At 44.4% G+C, this 14,936-nt stretch overlaps 1 protein-coding gene across 1 annotated transcript in view; it reads right to left on the bottom strand.

The window, feature by feature from the left end:
• The window catches only part of LOC311112125 (protocadherin Fat 1-like), a gene marked incomplete at its 3' end in the record, with an annotated part of 75,828 nt that overhangs the window by 39,892 nt on the left and 21,000 nt on the right, over positions 1-14,936 (bottom strand). Inside the window, exon 3 of the mRNA XM_084155103.1 lies at positions 11,047-11,361. Within this exon, the coding sequence (XP_084011229.1) occupies positions 11,047-11,361 (315 nt within the window). The remainder of the gene's footprint in view (positions 1-11,046; positions 11,362-14,936) is intronic.

The raw sequence follows: 14,936 nt of genomic DNA, 5'->3' as shown, positions 1-14,936 counted from the left end.
AAGGGGGCTGAGATACTGACCCTTAGAAATGTCTCCAACCCCCGGTCACCTCTGTGCCCCAGACAGTCCACCGTCAGGCCACCCCGTCCGCCACACGTGAAATATCGCGGCGGTCCGCTAACTGGCTCTGAAACAGCAGTGGCCTCTAAACTCTAACTGAGGCTTATACCGCAAGCTGAACAAATACAGAGGCAGGCAGTCAGAGGCAGACACAGTCAATTGTAGCCCCAAGCCCGAGCTCTAGCGTCTCAAGTCATCTGTTAGAGTGTAGGGATTTCGAATGAGATCCCATGGTTTGTTTTAAGGATTTCGAGAGCCCTGGATTTCCACCGTGACTGCAATTATTTTCACACAGGGGGATGGTGTTTCTCTTTTTCTGAGGGCTACAACAGTAGTTGGGACTTAAGACTTTGCGTAACCTGGCTTAGCTAAGAATAAAAATGAATGCAAAACGCCTCGAGATCTGATCCAATTTGAATCAGATTCAACCAAAGGATGGGGAGAAGAGAAAAAGAGAAAGCCAAAAAATATGGCTACATTATACGAGCAGCAGTCTCTTCTCCCCAAATAATAAACAGTGTATTCTCACTCCCAGCGTAATTGTAACCTTGCAGTAGACATGAGTGCAGAGTAGACGTGCCAGAGCAGACCGCACCAGAGCCGGCTGGTCGACCACACGGCGACTGATTATCATAGCAAAAAAAAGGATTTCCGAAACCCGAGACCATCAATGGCACATATGGCGCAAACCAGAATAGCAAGCCCACAACTTACAGCACCTCTCGAAATTGCCCTGCACAGCAAATGAAGGACTCAACTGAGCCAGAGCTCCCCAGGGCTTCATACTATACCCTAAAAAGAAACAATGTTTATTTGGAACTTAAAATAAATAAAAGAAAGAGCTATCAGCATTAGAGAAAGACAGTGTTTCCCTTGTGTGCTAAGCTAGTTTTTTTTGTTTTGTAATACATTGAACAAAGCTAATGAAGGCATTACAAGTTGGAAAAGCTTGTCCAGGAAACTGTGAGCGACTAAGAAAGGAAGGACTCTTGACAACATGCCACCGTCAGGACAAATTCAACAACTAAGTCAATGGGCTCCACTGTACTGTTGTTAAGCTTGTAATAATGCTGGGTAGTTTGGCGACGGTAGTGTTATGGGTTGAGACTAGCAGCTAACTGTGACATAGCTTTTATAAGGTCACGGCGAACAAGGCTCTTTGTAAAAGAAGGTAAGGCATATCGGTTGGGTTGTCCTGAAAACCGGCCAATTTGCAAGCCATCTCAATGGACATAAACAAAGTGATCGTATTACCCCCATTTCCCAAAGAATGAAACTGAGAGAGGCTCACACACACACACGCGCACACACATATATACACACACATACACACAATAATATTACCCACATTTCCCAAAGACTGGCAAAGAGAGGGGGTTGCGCTCTCAAACACACACACACAAACACACGTTCCCCTTTGTCAAGCTGCCAAGTGTGCCAGGCTGAAAATCCTTCACCGCTTTAATTAAAGGACAGAGAGTTGACTCCTCTGCACCTCCATCCTAGCGAGAAGCTAAATTTAACCGAGGTAGAACTCTTAAAGGTTGCTCTAAATTGATCCGGATGGTTGGAGCCATCTTTTTTTTTAAAGCATCTTAGCTGTCTCCAAGCTCACGGGAGCAGTCCTTTGATGTGGGGTTATGCGCGTCAACGCCTATGAAGTAGTAGTGTTAGCTTAGCATATCTTCCTATCTTTACCTGAGCCACGGCTCCAGGCTTCCAGCCTCTGACGATCAATTATGTCTATGGATTGGAAATACACAGCTGCCTATAGTACTATACACAATGTACAAAACATTAAGAACACCTTCCTAATATTGAGTTGCACCCCCCCCCCCCCGTTTGTCCTCAAAACAGACTCAAATTGTCGGGGCATGGACTCTACAAGGTGCCGAAAGTGTTCCACAGGGATGCTGGCCCATGTTGACGCCAATGCTTCCCACAGTTGTGTCAAGTTGTCTGGATGTCCTTTGGTTAGTGGACCATTCTTGATACACACGGGAAAATGTTGAGCGTGAAAAACCCAGCAGCGTTGCAGTTCTTGACACAAACTGGTGCGCCTGGCACCTACTGCCATACCCCGTTCTAAGGCACTTTAATATTTTGTCTTGCCCATTCACCCTCTGAATGGCACACATACACTATCCATGTCTCAATTGTCTCAAGGCTTAAACATCCTTCTTTAACCTGTCTCCTCCCCTTCATCTACACTGATTGAAGTGGATTTAACATGTGACATCAATAAGGGATCATAGCTTTCACCTGGATTCACCTGGTCAGTCTATGTCATGGAATGTTTTGTACTGTCAGTGTATAGCTATAGGGACTAGTCCTAGATACAGAGTACAGACAGAAGTCAACATGACTAAGTTGTGTTAAGATTGGAGGAGCTGTCCAGCTGTTGGCAGGCTACATATAGGCCATCAGGGAGAAGCTTCCAGTTCCAAACCCACAAACCAGCTCTCAAAACACACACACACACGCAATCAAACACACACACACTCGACAGCAGAGAGAAGGTTGCTGTTCTAACCCACAATCTAGCTCTCCAAACACACACACACACACACACGCCTCCTCAGGAGTGGGCTGAGCCGGGGCCGACAGTAATTACAGCCAGGCTGTTTTGAGAAGAGGAGAAAAACAACAGTTGCAAAGGAGAGGCACTCCGCAGCATGTCCTTCAGCACAACCGCGTCTCCAAAATGGAGGCCGGGTGAGCTGTCCGGGACAATGCCGGGCTGGGACACAACCCAGGTATTACTGCAGTGATTAGCAGTCTAGCAGGGTGACACATATTTAGCTGTCGACTGCAGACGTGCGGGAATGTTGTGGGTGTCTGCAATGGGTGGGTTAAACCCTCCCCGGTTATGAAGGAGCTATATGAGCGGCGTGAGATATTTACCGTAATTGTTGACGAACTAGCGAAAATCGAATAAGCCCCGAGATTTCATTATTTGATCTAGGTCGGGATTGTTGTTTTTCTGTTGTTGGGTCGGGGGTAAAAAAGTTTTACGACTTGTTTTTCTCATAAGGAGAAAACATTTAACCTCTCCTAGCTTCGAGCGCCGAAGACAACAATTTCAACATCCTCGTGTTAAATTGTTGAATCTACCAACTAGCTCCAAGCTAGTCTCCATGGAGACCCAACCAGAACCCAAAATGGTGGTTAAAAACACCAATTTGTTTCCCGCACTTGTGTCTCCGTCACACAGCCAACACAGTCCAAGAAAACCCTCATCATCCCAAAGTGTGTATCGCATGGCAAAGTATCCCAAAAGAAGTAGCCCAAAGCATGGCCGACTTGTGTGAGGGGGTCTAAGATAGGGCAGGGTAAACATTTAGAGTAGAGAAGGGGTTGTTTGGGTGTTCCTTTAAAGGTGAACTGCCACAGAGCCTTTAAACTGGGGACCATTGATGGGCCTCCACAGAGTTATAATTTAGCTAGGGGAGGAATGCCACACTTCACACAGCTTTCAAAAGGCCCTTGCATTCCCCATAAGAGCCCACTTCACACGCACAAACAGGGATTCAGAGATTCAGACAGGGACACAGATTCACACAACAAGATAGAAACCACCACACACTTGGACAGGGACGTATTGACCTGCACACACACAGACAGGCAGAAAGGCTGGCACACACACACACAGACACAGTGTAAGTGGATTCTGACAATAGCCACCCGTGCCCCTCCCACATCTGCTGCTAAGAGGGGGTCTTTGTGAAAATGGCTAGCATTTAGCGAAGGAGAGAGAGAGGGAGAGCTAAATCACTTCAAAACTAAAATGCCAGCCTCGCTCCCCTATGCACTGCACAGTCAGACACACACACACACACACAACCCAGGGAGGATAGGGATGCTTCAGAGGACTCCATGCTCCCTACCTCATTACCCTCCTACCAGGCTAGCTAATAGGGCTCATCTAATGGATATTCATACAAGGGGATATAAACAAACAATGTCTACGTCCCAAATGGCACCCTATTCCCTACATAGAGCACTTCTTTTGACAGTGGGCCCTGGTCAAAAGTAGTGTACTAAGTAGGGAATAGGGTTCCATTTGGGACGCAAAAAAGACAGACCCCCTACTATGAGCTCACTGTCTATCTGTAGACGGTCCTCTATTAGGATGGATACAAGGGGTCTGGGAAAATATATCCTCTCCAAAACGAATATGATGGAAGCCGAGGAGCTTGGGAATTTTCCCCGACAGGATGTGCAGGACTGCCAATAAGCGGAAGCATAAGGAAGCGCAGTTGCTTACGACCATAAACATAAATAAATATCGACACTGAAGGAACACAATTTCGAGGATGGATTTTTATAAGGTCAATGTCATCTGTGGTCGTGGTACATTGAAAGCGTATCAGAGCCACCTGGGTGTTATGGATTCTGATTCACATGGTTAATGTGACTGGGGTCGTATTCACAGGGTACCAAACGGAAGAAAACTGGCTAAAACAGTGAGCGACTTCTCCAATGAGAGGCACAAATTTTGATCTCTGTTTTGCTACGGTGTGCCTATAGGAATGCAGCCCTTGTGGGTTTTGGGGGGGGGGCTGTCTGTCCAGATGCCTGTTTGAGCGTGTGATTGATGTATGGTTTGGTGACAGGGATGAGTAATTGGATACTGTGGAGCTGATTACCAGCTGGGGTCTACATACTCGCAATACTGTTTATATTATACCTAAAGGTAATGTGTCTGCCTTCCATTTAGAGGGAGGGAGGGAGGGAGGGAAAAAGAAAGAGAGAGATAGAGAAAGAGAGAAACAGGGAGAGGGAGGTAAGGAGAGAAAGGTAGAGCAAAATAGACAGAAACACCTTGTGTGTGAGTGAAAGAACACCAATCCCCGGCAGATGACATCCATGTTTTTTTTAAATCAGCTCCTGCTGATGTGTATACATTCCTGTGCTCAGTCATGCGCTGAGGACAGACAGTCTGGTCGGTGTGCAAGCTGCAGTCTGCAGTACCTCCCGGCTGCAGCGTCGGAGGATGTAGATTCAGCTGTTCCCAGAGAGGTGAGGGAGGTGCTCGGGAGCAGCTTAGGAGGAAATTCTGGGCGGGGGCGAGCCGGGAGGAACAGGTGTGCAAAGAGCTCATACTTAATGAACCTCGAAGCCTTGTAGTGCTATAAGCCTCCCTCACACTCTCAGAAAGAGAGACAGAATGACACACACTAGGCAGACACACACACACACACACATACCCGCTAAAAACAGCCTACAAAGGTGCAGGTAGCTAGACGCTGTGGATAAGTTTCCCTGAAAAAAAAAGTATACTCCATCCTTTCCTTTCTTGCTCCTTTAATAACCTTTTGTGTCTCGTGCCAATTGTTCGGCCCCCGAATAGCAGGAAACGGCAGGAAGTTGTTGGTGGTAGTATCCATTTCCTATCTGGCTTCCCCTCGCTATCGGCCTGGGGGCTTTGAAAAACTCGGTGCACTTTGACAGATGTTTCCCCCCCCCCTTTTCTAACAGAGAAGGCGTCGCTGAAAGCTGATAGGAGTATATCACGGAGTGGATGATTTGAAGCCCGGATCCCACCGGCTATTTTCTTTTTTCTTTTTGTTCTAATGGCTTTTCATACAACTCCTGGGATTAGAAATGCATATAAAAGCTGTCAGAGCAAACCATGCTTGCCAACGCATTACCGAGATATTCCTTTTCAATTTACTACAGACTGATTCTCTGCTCCGGGCTCGCTAGGAGGAGGCGTTGAGCTCTCATTTTCAATGGGGGCCCCCCAAAAAAAATCACCTGGGTTTATCTTTCCCATTCATTTCAATTCGTGGGTCAACTGCTGCCACCAAATGCGGGGGGAAAACAATGTAGTTTACACAACTCTGTCCCCACACAGGACATGCCTTTGTCAGGACTAAACTGGAGGCAGAACTAAGTCAATGGGCTATGCTGTACTGGTGTCAAGTGAAGAACATTGAGTGGCTCATTGTGAAAGGGGAGGTCTTGTGTGTTAGCGCTCCAAGGCTAACTTTCATATAACAGACTATACAATAGTCTATAATCTTGGTCAAGGACAGTCTTTGATCCTAGGGAACCTTGAACCTATCGTCATAAAACAGAGTCCTAAAGGGATCGTAGTAAAACACTGAAATATTGAACCAGAGACTATTGGTGCTCCTCCTCTTACAGATCATAATCATCATCACCTTCATCATAATCATCAGTACATGATGACACATTGGTGTAATCACCTTTGGACTACATAGGATCGTCAGCTAGTTAGAACGAGGCTATCACAGACTCTCCGTGATATTCTTGTGATTTTTGGCCGACCTCTCCCTCTCCCCCTCCCTGTTTCCCGGAGTGCAAGTGTATTTCCGACGAGAAGTCACGGCTGTTTGAGCACACACTCCAGCTCCGGCATTGTTCAAAGTCCAGTCCAATCCGTCGCAGCAGGCTGCCTGCATCTTTTAAATCCCACTTTCGCCAGGTATCATTAACAGCAACCGTCTTCCTACTCTCCCTCTACGCAGGCAGGCAGCTCACGTCCACCTCTCCCTGACGACTGCCCGAGAATACCTCCCGACATCTCTTTTTAACGAGATGCCAAAGCTTTGTAGCGATTTAAAGAGTGGAGAGTGGACGTGAGAGTGGAGGCTTGTACAGAGCAGGAGGTGGGTAACTCTGTAACTCTGTAACTCTGTAACTCTACTCCTACACGGGCTCGCTGGGGGGTCAAGCCGAGCGAGGGTGGGAAAAGCAGAAAACGTGTTTTCCGACCGGGGCTGTGTTTGAAAAGGACACTGAACCCACAGAGAGAGAGGGGGGGGGACGAATGAGAGGGGAGGGAGGGAATCCTTTGGTATGTGTATCATGATAAACCTGATCCGCTTCAACACAGCGAGTGGGTGGGTTAGCACTAGATCAGCTGGAGGAGAGAGGGGGAGAGTCGTTCACACCAGCTCTGGATACAGACCAATGAGTTATGTGAGGAGGCACATACAATGCTACACACACAGACTGCCCACATACATCAATGGCCAAGGAGTCAATCTCACAAAGCAGACAGATTTCAAGTGATCCAATTCTCTTTGGCTTCTTCGAAAGACTAGGGAAAAGAAAACTTCCAAACAGCGGGGAGGAACTCTTTTTATTCCGGACCAAGCAAAACCCCAAAACTCCATGAATTCCCATTGCCAGCTTTCTCCGAATGGGATTGCCATGGTGTCTTGCGAGAGTGAGGGAGAGAGCTGGCCTTGCACTTAAATGAAACCCCCAAAGTTGCAAGGAACTAAATAGCAAGACTTGTTTACTCTGCAGAAATAAAGCCTTTCATCCTGGGATTTAGCCAGCCGATGCGGGGACTGCACAGGGAAAAGGGCACGGCGACACAAAAGCAGCCAAGAGATGAAGCCTTCATCTGCGTTTGAAGCCCTCAGACTGTCAGGCAATAAGGTACAGGAGGAAAATGCTAGCTTCAATGATCGCTAGCTAGCTAAGCTACACGTGTCTGCAATGCTCACCAAAATAGGGAAAAGGGTGACCCAAAAGCACCATGAGAAGAAGCCTTCATCTATCTGCATTTGAAGCTGTCAGACTTTCAGGCAGAAAGCTGAAGGGAAGAAATGTTAGCTTCAAAGCTAATAAGCTAGCTAGCTACACATGTGTATGCAACGTTTGCCAAAACCCACACATACAACACACACTATTTTTTCCTTTCTTTCTCCCACCCCTTTGGAGAGCTTTGTAGATATGCCAAAACAGGGCCTTACTCCCGTTGCCGTTTTTGAGCATGTAATTACAGAGCGCGCTGTCCTGTAATATGCGGGGAGAATGTCATATTGAGTTGATAATGTCGACCGGGTATGAAGCCAATTTTCATCCGTCTTAATGGCAGTGACGTGGAAAATAAAAAGAGAATGTGTCCCTTTCGCTTATGAACATTCTGTGATGATGTTTTCAGCAACAGCTGAGATGCACTCTTCCTCTCTCTCTCCATATAATAATACAAATGCATATAGAAGTGATTTAGTTAAGTTTATCTTTGAACAAATGTGTCCCATTCACTTATGAATATTACATTTAACGTTTTCAGCAACAGACGAGATGCACTCAACTCTCTCTACCTTCCCTCCCGCTCTCTCACTGACTCACTCTCTCTCTCTCCCTCCCAACCTCTCCTCCACAGAAATTCCACAAACGCATATACGGTGGCAGTGATTTAGTTGAAGTTTCCCTTTGTACAAGCCACCTCTTTGTTGAACCTGACGCTAGGAGCCCTGGTGTTCCACTGATAAACGTTTGAACACACTTTGAGATGCATGAATGGGTTTCATCCCTCACTCACCACCGTCCTTCGTGTGAACCATTTGAGAAGACGGAAACAAAGCAACCGGAGAAGCATTACACGTTTGGAACATAAACAGGTAGACTCAGTAGCCCCGTAAAGCTTTGACTTTCATAAATACCCCGTAAACCGGAAGGGGGGAAAGATTTACTGCTAATATGTAGGCTAAGTAGGAGCATTTGGTTCAAAGGGCAAGTTGAAATCTGCTCTGTGGTAGCTAAATAGGGCAGTTTTCAGAACATCCAGAAACAATGTGTCGAAAGACCGGGACGCATATCGGATAAGTTAGGAAGAGAGAACGTGTTTCAATCCAGCCTCTTTGATGGGGAGGAAAAAACACCCAACTACAGTACACTACGGTGAAAGCAATTATTGACTATGGGGACGATCTAGGGCAGCCAACTTTAAAATAGACTAAGATGGACGTCAATTCACTTTTCTCAGACACACCTTTGGGTTTTCAACAGATGAGCGGTGAGGTGCTTTCCATCTCAGAGGTTAAATGAAAATCATTGGAGGTCAGCCCAAATCAAAGGCCGGGGTCACATTTGATCACCCCATTGATCAGAAGGCACCATTGGAGCTCTTACGGCAACACAGGATAATAGAATAGCAGAGAATCCTATTAAAACGTTGGGTGAAATTAAACCTCTTCGGCTGATCAGATCCTATGTGATTAATCACTGGTGTGCATTAGTGTCTAGGCTGGTCTCCACTATATCCTTTCTTCAACAGGTACTAACTACAGATAGGAGAATCAAATCTAGGCCAACTCCTAAAATCCAACAACGGCTATTATCTCGACAGCATGAGTCTGGCTAGCTCACCTCTACTAGTCTATACTGTAACTCACTTCAAGAATGCCTGCTCCACTTCAAGAGAAATACACTACACCCACTGTGTTCAGGATGTCTTATCTGTCTAAGTGGAATCTTACAGTCAACCCACACACACACACACACACACACACACCCACACAAACCTTCCACCTCCCACACAACTCCCACCTTCATTATCAAACCTATCGGCCATTGCACCGTTGAGTTAATGCCTAAGTGAGCTAAATGCAGCTGAATGTGAAAGAAAGAAAGAAAGAAAGAAAGAAAGAAAGAAAGAAAGAAAGAAAGAAAGAAAGAAAGAACGTTCTCTTTCTTTCTTTCTCCCCTTCCCTTTCTTTTCCGTCTCCTTGGAGAGTAGCCATCATTAGGAAAGCCAGAGAGAGCATGCTACATGACCAACCCTTATTTGGTCAAGAAAATTCACATTGGCCCCTGCTATAACAAAAATAACCACAGTTTGTTGATGGGAGGACCGCCTTGGAATATGGGACCACACAAGTCAATGGAGGAAAATGTGAGAGCCGATTGCTCTACTGCCATTCCTCATGTCAGTTTAAATGAGTACTTGCATTTAAAGCAACAAGCAAAACTCAGAGGTAGGAATTAAATGAGTTTGTCAATTAGCAGTTACTGAAAGACATACAAGGTTGCACAATGCAATCAAAATAAACAAGCTTGTTTGTAATGAGCATTCTGTGTTAATTATAACAAGGGGACATACAAATATAATTTTGCTGACAAACTTTTCATATTGAGCTGCGGTTATGCCTTGTAGCGTCTAAATGCTTTGGTAACCCAACTGTAATTACATAGCTGGGCATGGGGACTGCAAATAAGGCATATGAAGTCCAGACTGAATTGTAATGAAAGCAAACTGTACAAAGTCAAGCTCTACGCTTTTATACTAATACATCACATTCATATGTAATAAAATGGTATCTGTCCAACTGAATATAAAGTGTGAACAATTCCTCAAAACCCCACCAACAATAACACACAGTCCACTGAAAAAACAACAACATCCACATTCAAAAGCTTCGGCTTCTGTTTCAAAAACTTCAGTTTGCACCTTTTACTACTATTTCCGCTCATGTTGGAGTAAAATCACTGTCTGCTCCAGTGGGCTTCACCCCCCCAAGAAAAACGATGAAATATTCAACGTTCATCCATTTTCAGAACACCATATGTGAACACTCTGTGCTCTGTGGGTAGTGGGAAGAAACCCTGTAGACATCTCTCCTATCGACCATGCTAAAATCATGTGGCCATACTGGAGATACTGGAGGCTTCTTATAAAACAAGAACAAGAAGATTGATATAACCTAGATAACCTACAACTGCCCCCATGTACCCTCTCAAAGTCTCAAAGGGCGATTAAACCTCTATTCTTTCTACATGTATCCTTTACCCTTTTATGTAGAAGTGCTATTCATGACCTTGTGAGAGGAGTTGGATTCTTTCAAGTGATGAAATTGGACATGACGTTAGGTACAATAGACTCTCAGTCGGTATGTAGCCTATTGCCTACAATCTGTTAGGCGATGGTTCATTGATTGCTGGCCACACATTGTACGCGGTAGGATAAATCAAAGGCGCTGTACATGCTTCGTGTTTCATATTACAGAACACATGCATTGGAATAGACAAAGCCTATGTGAAGCAAAAGACAAGGCCATTTCCAATACATTTCATTGTACAACAAATGGATAACACTAATAACACGGATGACTTTAACTGGTTGTGTTTTGTGTCTACCTTTGCTATTCTGTGTATGTTAATTCCACCTTGGGGATCAATAAAGTTCAATTCAAGTGGCGGCCTTTGCCATCGTCTTACCCATCTTGGAGTTGATGGCGAAAAATCCCTGGGGGTTGCCACTGGTGATCTTGTAAGAGAGCTTGTCGCTGGCCCGGGCGTCCGGGTCCACCGCCTCGATCTGGATGATGGACACGTCCTTCAGCGAGTTCTCCGCCACCGACGGGTAATAGACGGGCTCCGAGGTCTGCGGCACGTTGTCGTTGACGTCCTGGACCTCCACGTAGACCTCCACGAAGGCCGAGAGCGGTACCACGCCGCCGTCCGTGGCGTACACAGTCAGCCAGTAGTGCGGGGTGGTCTCGTGGTCCAGGAGTTCCTGGGTTCTGATGACCCCTGGGAGAAAGAGAGAATAATTAATTCTTAGGGCTCTTTTATTCAATGGAAAACCATTTCACTCCCAGCTTTTTAGATAGAAATGGTCTTCGTCCAAACAATAAAGCCAGCACTCAAAAAGTAGTTCAAAGAGCATTTAGCATTCTGCTATGGGGATCACACAGTGGGGGGAATATGGTAGGGTATAAGGTTGGCATTGACGTCAGCTCCTGCTGTCTGTTTCTACATGACAGGCCTGGCGTTTTACAGCAGGCCATATGCCATGCGGGGCCTATAGCTTTCAGCTGAGCAAACAGAGGAGCTTTCAAAGACCTGTTAGGACCATTATTTCACAACAATACCCCCGATGACTGAAATGAGATCAGTGGTGGAACCAACAAAAAGGCAAACTAGAAAGTAGGCTAGTCAGCCATCCTTCTCTGGATGGGTGCACAGTTGTTTCCCTCGAGGATTACCCAACATTTATGATGTGAGTTCTCATGCACATTTTATTTGGGGCTTTAAAAATATATCTGATCATTATGCAGACTTGTGTTATGTCATGTCAGGGGTAGAGCGATAGGAAATTACTCAGTTGTTAAGAACACAATCTCTAGAAAATCTCTTTCCACGCGATTTAAGTAAACATTAACATTTAAAAAGGTCACAATGACCTGTTATCGAAAGCAATAAAAGTGACCTCATCGGCCCGGCCCACCTCCAACGATAATACGTTCTAATAAAGCCAGGGCGTGGGCCTGGTTCCCGTGTATAGGCAAGCGGTAATCGCATACTGCTGTGCACTAGATATGGCGGAGGAGAGTCTATAACACTTTCCTAATGTGCCATATACCAAAGAACGATAAGATACTGCTCCATGGCACCTCTCCTACTTTTCCTACTGCCTGCCTTTCAAAAGCCTTTGTTGCTCCCTGTAACTCAATGACTTGCACTGCCGGACTGTAACCGAGAGACAGGCTTACCTTTCACCTCAGGGGGGAATAGAAAGATTCTGAAAAATGAGAGCGAGAAAAAAAGAAAATCCAAAATACCTGTCACTGACAGTTCCGAGTTTTTATTTACCTCAGAGTTACTGTATCTTATGTCTGAGTCTGAGGTGCTTTTTGTCAATACTCATCATTACTGCTAGCCAAGGTGAGCGGTTAGCTTGAGGCGTGTAATAAGGCAGGGAGGCAGTGCGGCAAAGGGGGAAACAGATAGCACTGTAACACTCCACAATACTTCCTAAAGCCATGTGAGGATATATAACCTGACCCAGTGCCTTCAGAAAATATTCACACCACTTTACTTTTTCCACATTTTGTTGCGTTACAGCCTGAATTTTAAATGGATTAAACTGAGATTGTTTTGTCACTGGCCCCCATAATGTTAAAGTGGAATTAGGTATTTTGAAATTTCTACAAATTAATAAAAAATGAAAGCTGAAATGTCGGGAGTCATTAAGTATTTAACCCCTTTGTTATGGCAGCCTAAATAAGTTCAGAAGTAAAAATGTGCAAGTCACATAATTCGTTGCATGGACTCACTCTGTGTGCAATAATTGTGTTTACCATGATTTTTGAATGACTACCTCATTTCTGTACCCCACACATACAATTATCTGTAAGGTCCCTCAGTCGAGCAGTGAATTTCAAACACAGATTTAACTACAAAGACAAGGGAGGTTTTCCAATTCCTTGCAAAGAAGTGCACCTATTGGTAAATAGGTCAAAATAAAAAACACAGACGCTGAATACCCCTTTGAGCATGGTGAAGTTATTAATGACACTTTGGATGATGTATCAATACACCCAGTCACTACAAAGATACATGCGTCTTTCCTAACTCAGTTGCCGGAGAGGAAGGAAACCGCTCAGGGTTTTCACCATGAGGCCAATAGTGACTTTAAAACAGTTACAGAGTTGAATGGCTGTGATAGGAGAAAACTGAGGATGGATCAACAACATTGTGGTTACAACATCGTAGTAGAAACATTTATGGAATCACTGCTGTAAGTCGCTCTGGATAAGAGCATCTGCTATATGACCAAAATGCAAAAGATTTAGTTACTCCACAATACTAATCTGATTGACAAGGGGAAAAGAAGGAAGCCTGTACAGAACAAAAAATATTCCAAAACATGCATCCTGAATGCAAGAAGGCATGAAGTAATACTGCAAAAATACTGCACTCTCCATATTTTCAAGCATAGTGCTGGCTGCTTCATGTTGAGGGTATTAGGCTTGGATGTCATACCTTATATACTGTATACCGGGGTATTTGGAAATAGCCACGGGATGGTTTTTCAATACATTTTAATATTTGTAGCTACTTTTTAAGTAAATACCTGCAGTCACCTTGTGCAATATGTTAGGAGATAAAGCAGATCGCGTTCTTCATTTCACTTGTCACATTATTTTACATTACGAAGCTTACCATAGTTCCCCAGAACAGTTGAACCAATCACGTGTTTGTTTGTAAATAGCACAACGGGAGAAAGCGGGAGCAGGTGAGTCCAGCTGTGTATTGACAGGGGTCGTGTTTTATATTGAGAGTCAACAGTGTTTTTTTGCTTCAAAAGAGTGATCAGGGATGTACAACTATAGTTTTCCTTCACATAAAATACATTAGCGCAACACATTCGGCAGAAAATAGCTTCATTTTCATCAGATGACGACAGAAGTGCAATGCTATTTGGCTAGCAGACACACAAGTAAATGAGCTTACAATGAAAAAGCAAGGTCTTTTTTTGCAAAAAATTATAAATGGACATCATATTTCTAATGTTTATCCTAGAAAAAATGTAACAAGCTACATTTCCTAATGTTTCGCTTAAAGTTATTCTTGCATTTTACCAGAGAAAGTAGGCTGCCTACACCGAGAAAAGTACAGGAGAGAAAGTAGTTACACATCAGTCAGAGCGCTGTCGTTTGATAGAATGCCATTTGTGAAATCTCATCCAAGTGGAAAAGTGCAACTGAAGCACAAAATTTGTTTGACGTAGAGCAGAAATTACAATAAGAAGCATTTTAGATCTGCGTTTACAAAACGTAGCAAGATATTTCTTATGCGTTTTATATATTTTTCCCTGTGTGAAAAATAAAGAATTCTGAGATAGGGCGACTCTTAAGTTTAGCTTGCTAGTTATCTAAGTAAGTGGCTGAATTAATAAGGTCATGCGTATCATATTGTGTTAGCTTTCTGTCGTGTTTGAGAAGTCAAAGCTCTTTGAATGAGTTATCTGTACAGCAGCTTGATTTCCTTATTTTATGTGTTGCTTCTCCTCTCTGAATCATCATCATCATCTGCTCCTCCCTTATCTTCTCCGAGCAGAGCCGGCAGGCCCGTTGCCCTAGCGACTCCCAGGCTCCACACAGACACAATGTGTACACAGTACTGTTCTTCCATCAGACAAGCATGCATCAAAACTTTGTTCATTTGCATAATGTCTCGTTCACGTTCGCTTGTAAATGTCCAAACTCACTAAACATGGACATTAGGTAGCTCATACCTATCTACACTACCGGTCAAACGTTTTAGAACACCTACTCATTCAAGGGTTTTTCTTATTTTTTATTTTATTTTCTACATTGTAG

Source organism: Coregonus lavaretus (genome assembly GCF_964263955.1).
Source record: "Coregonus lavaretus genome assembly, chromosome: 38".
NCBI lineage: Eukaryota > Metazoa > Chordata > Actinopteri > Salmoniformes > Salmonidae > Coregonus > Coregonus lavaretus.
Note: the sequence above shows the minus strand (reverse complement) of the source record. Positions and strands in the feature narration are given on the sequence as shown.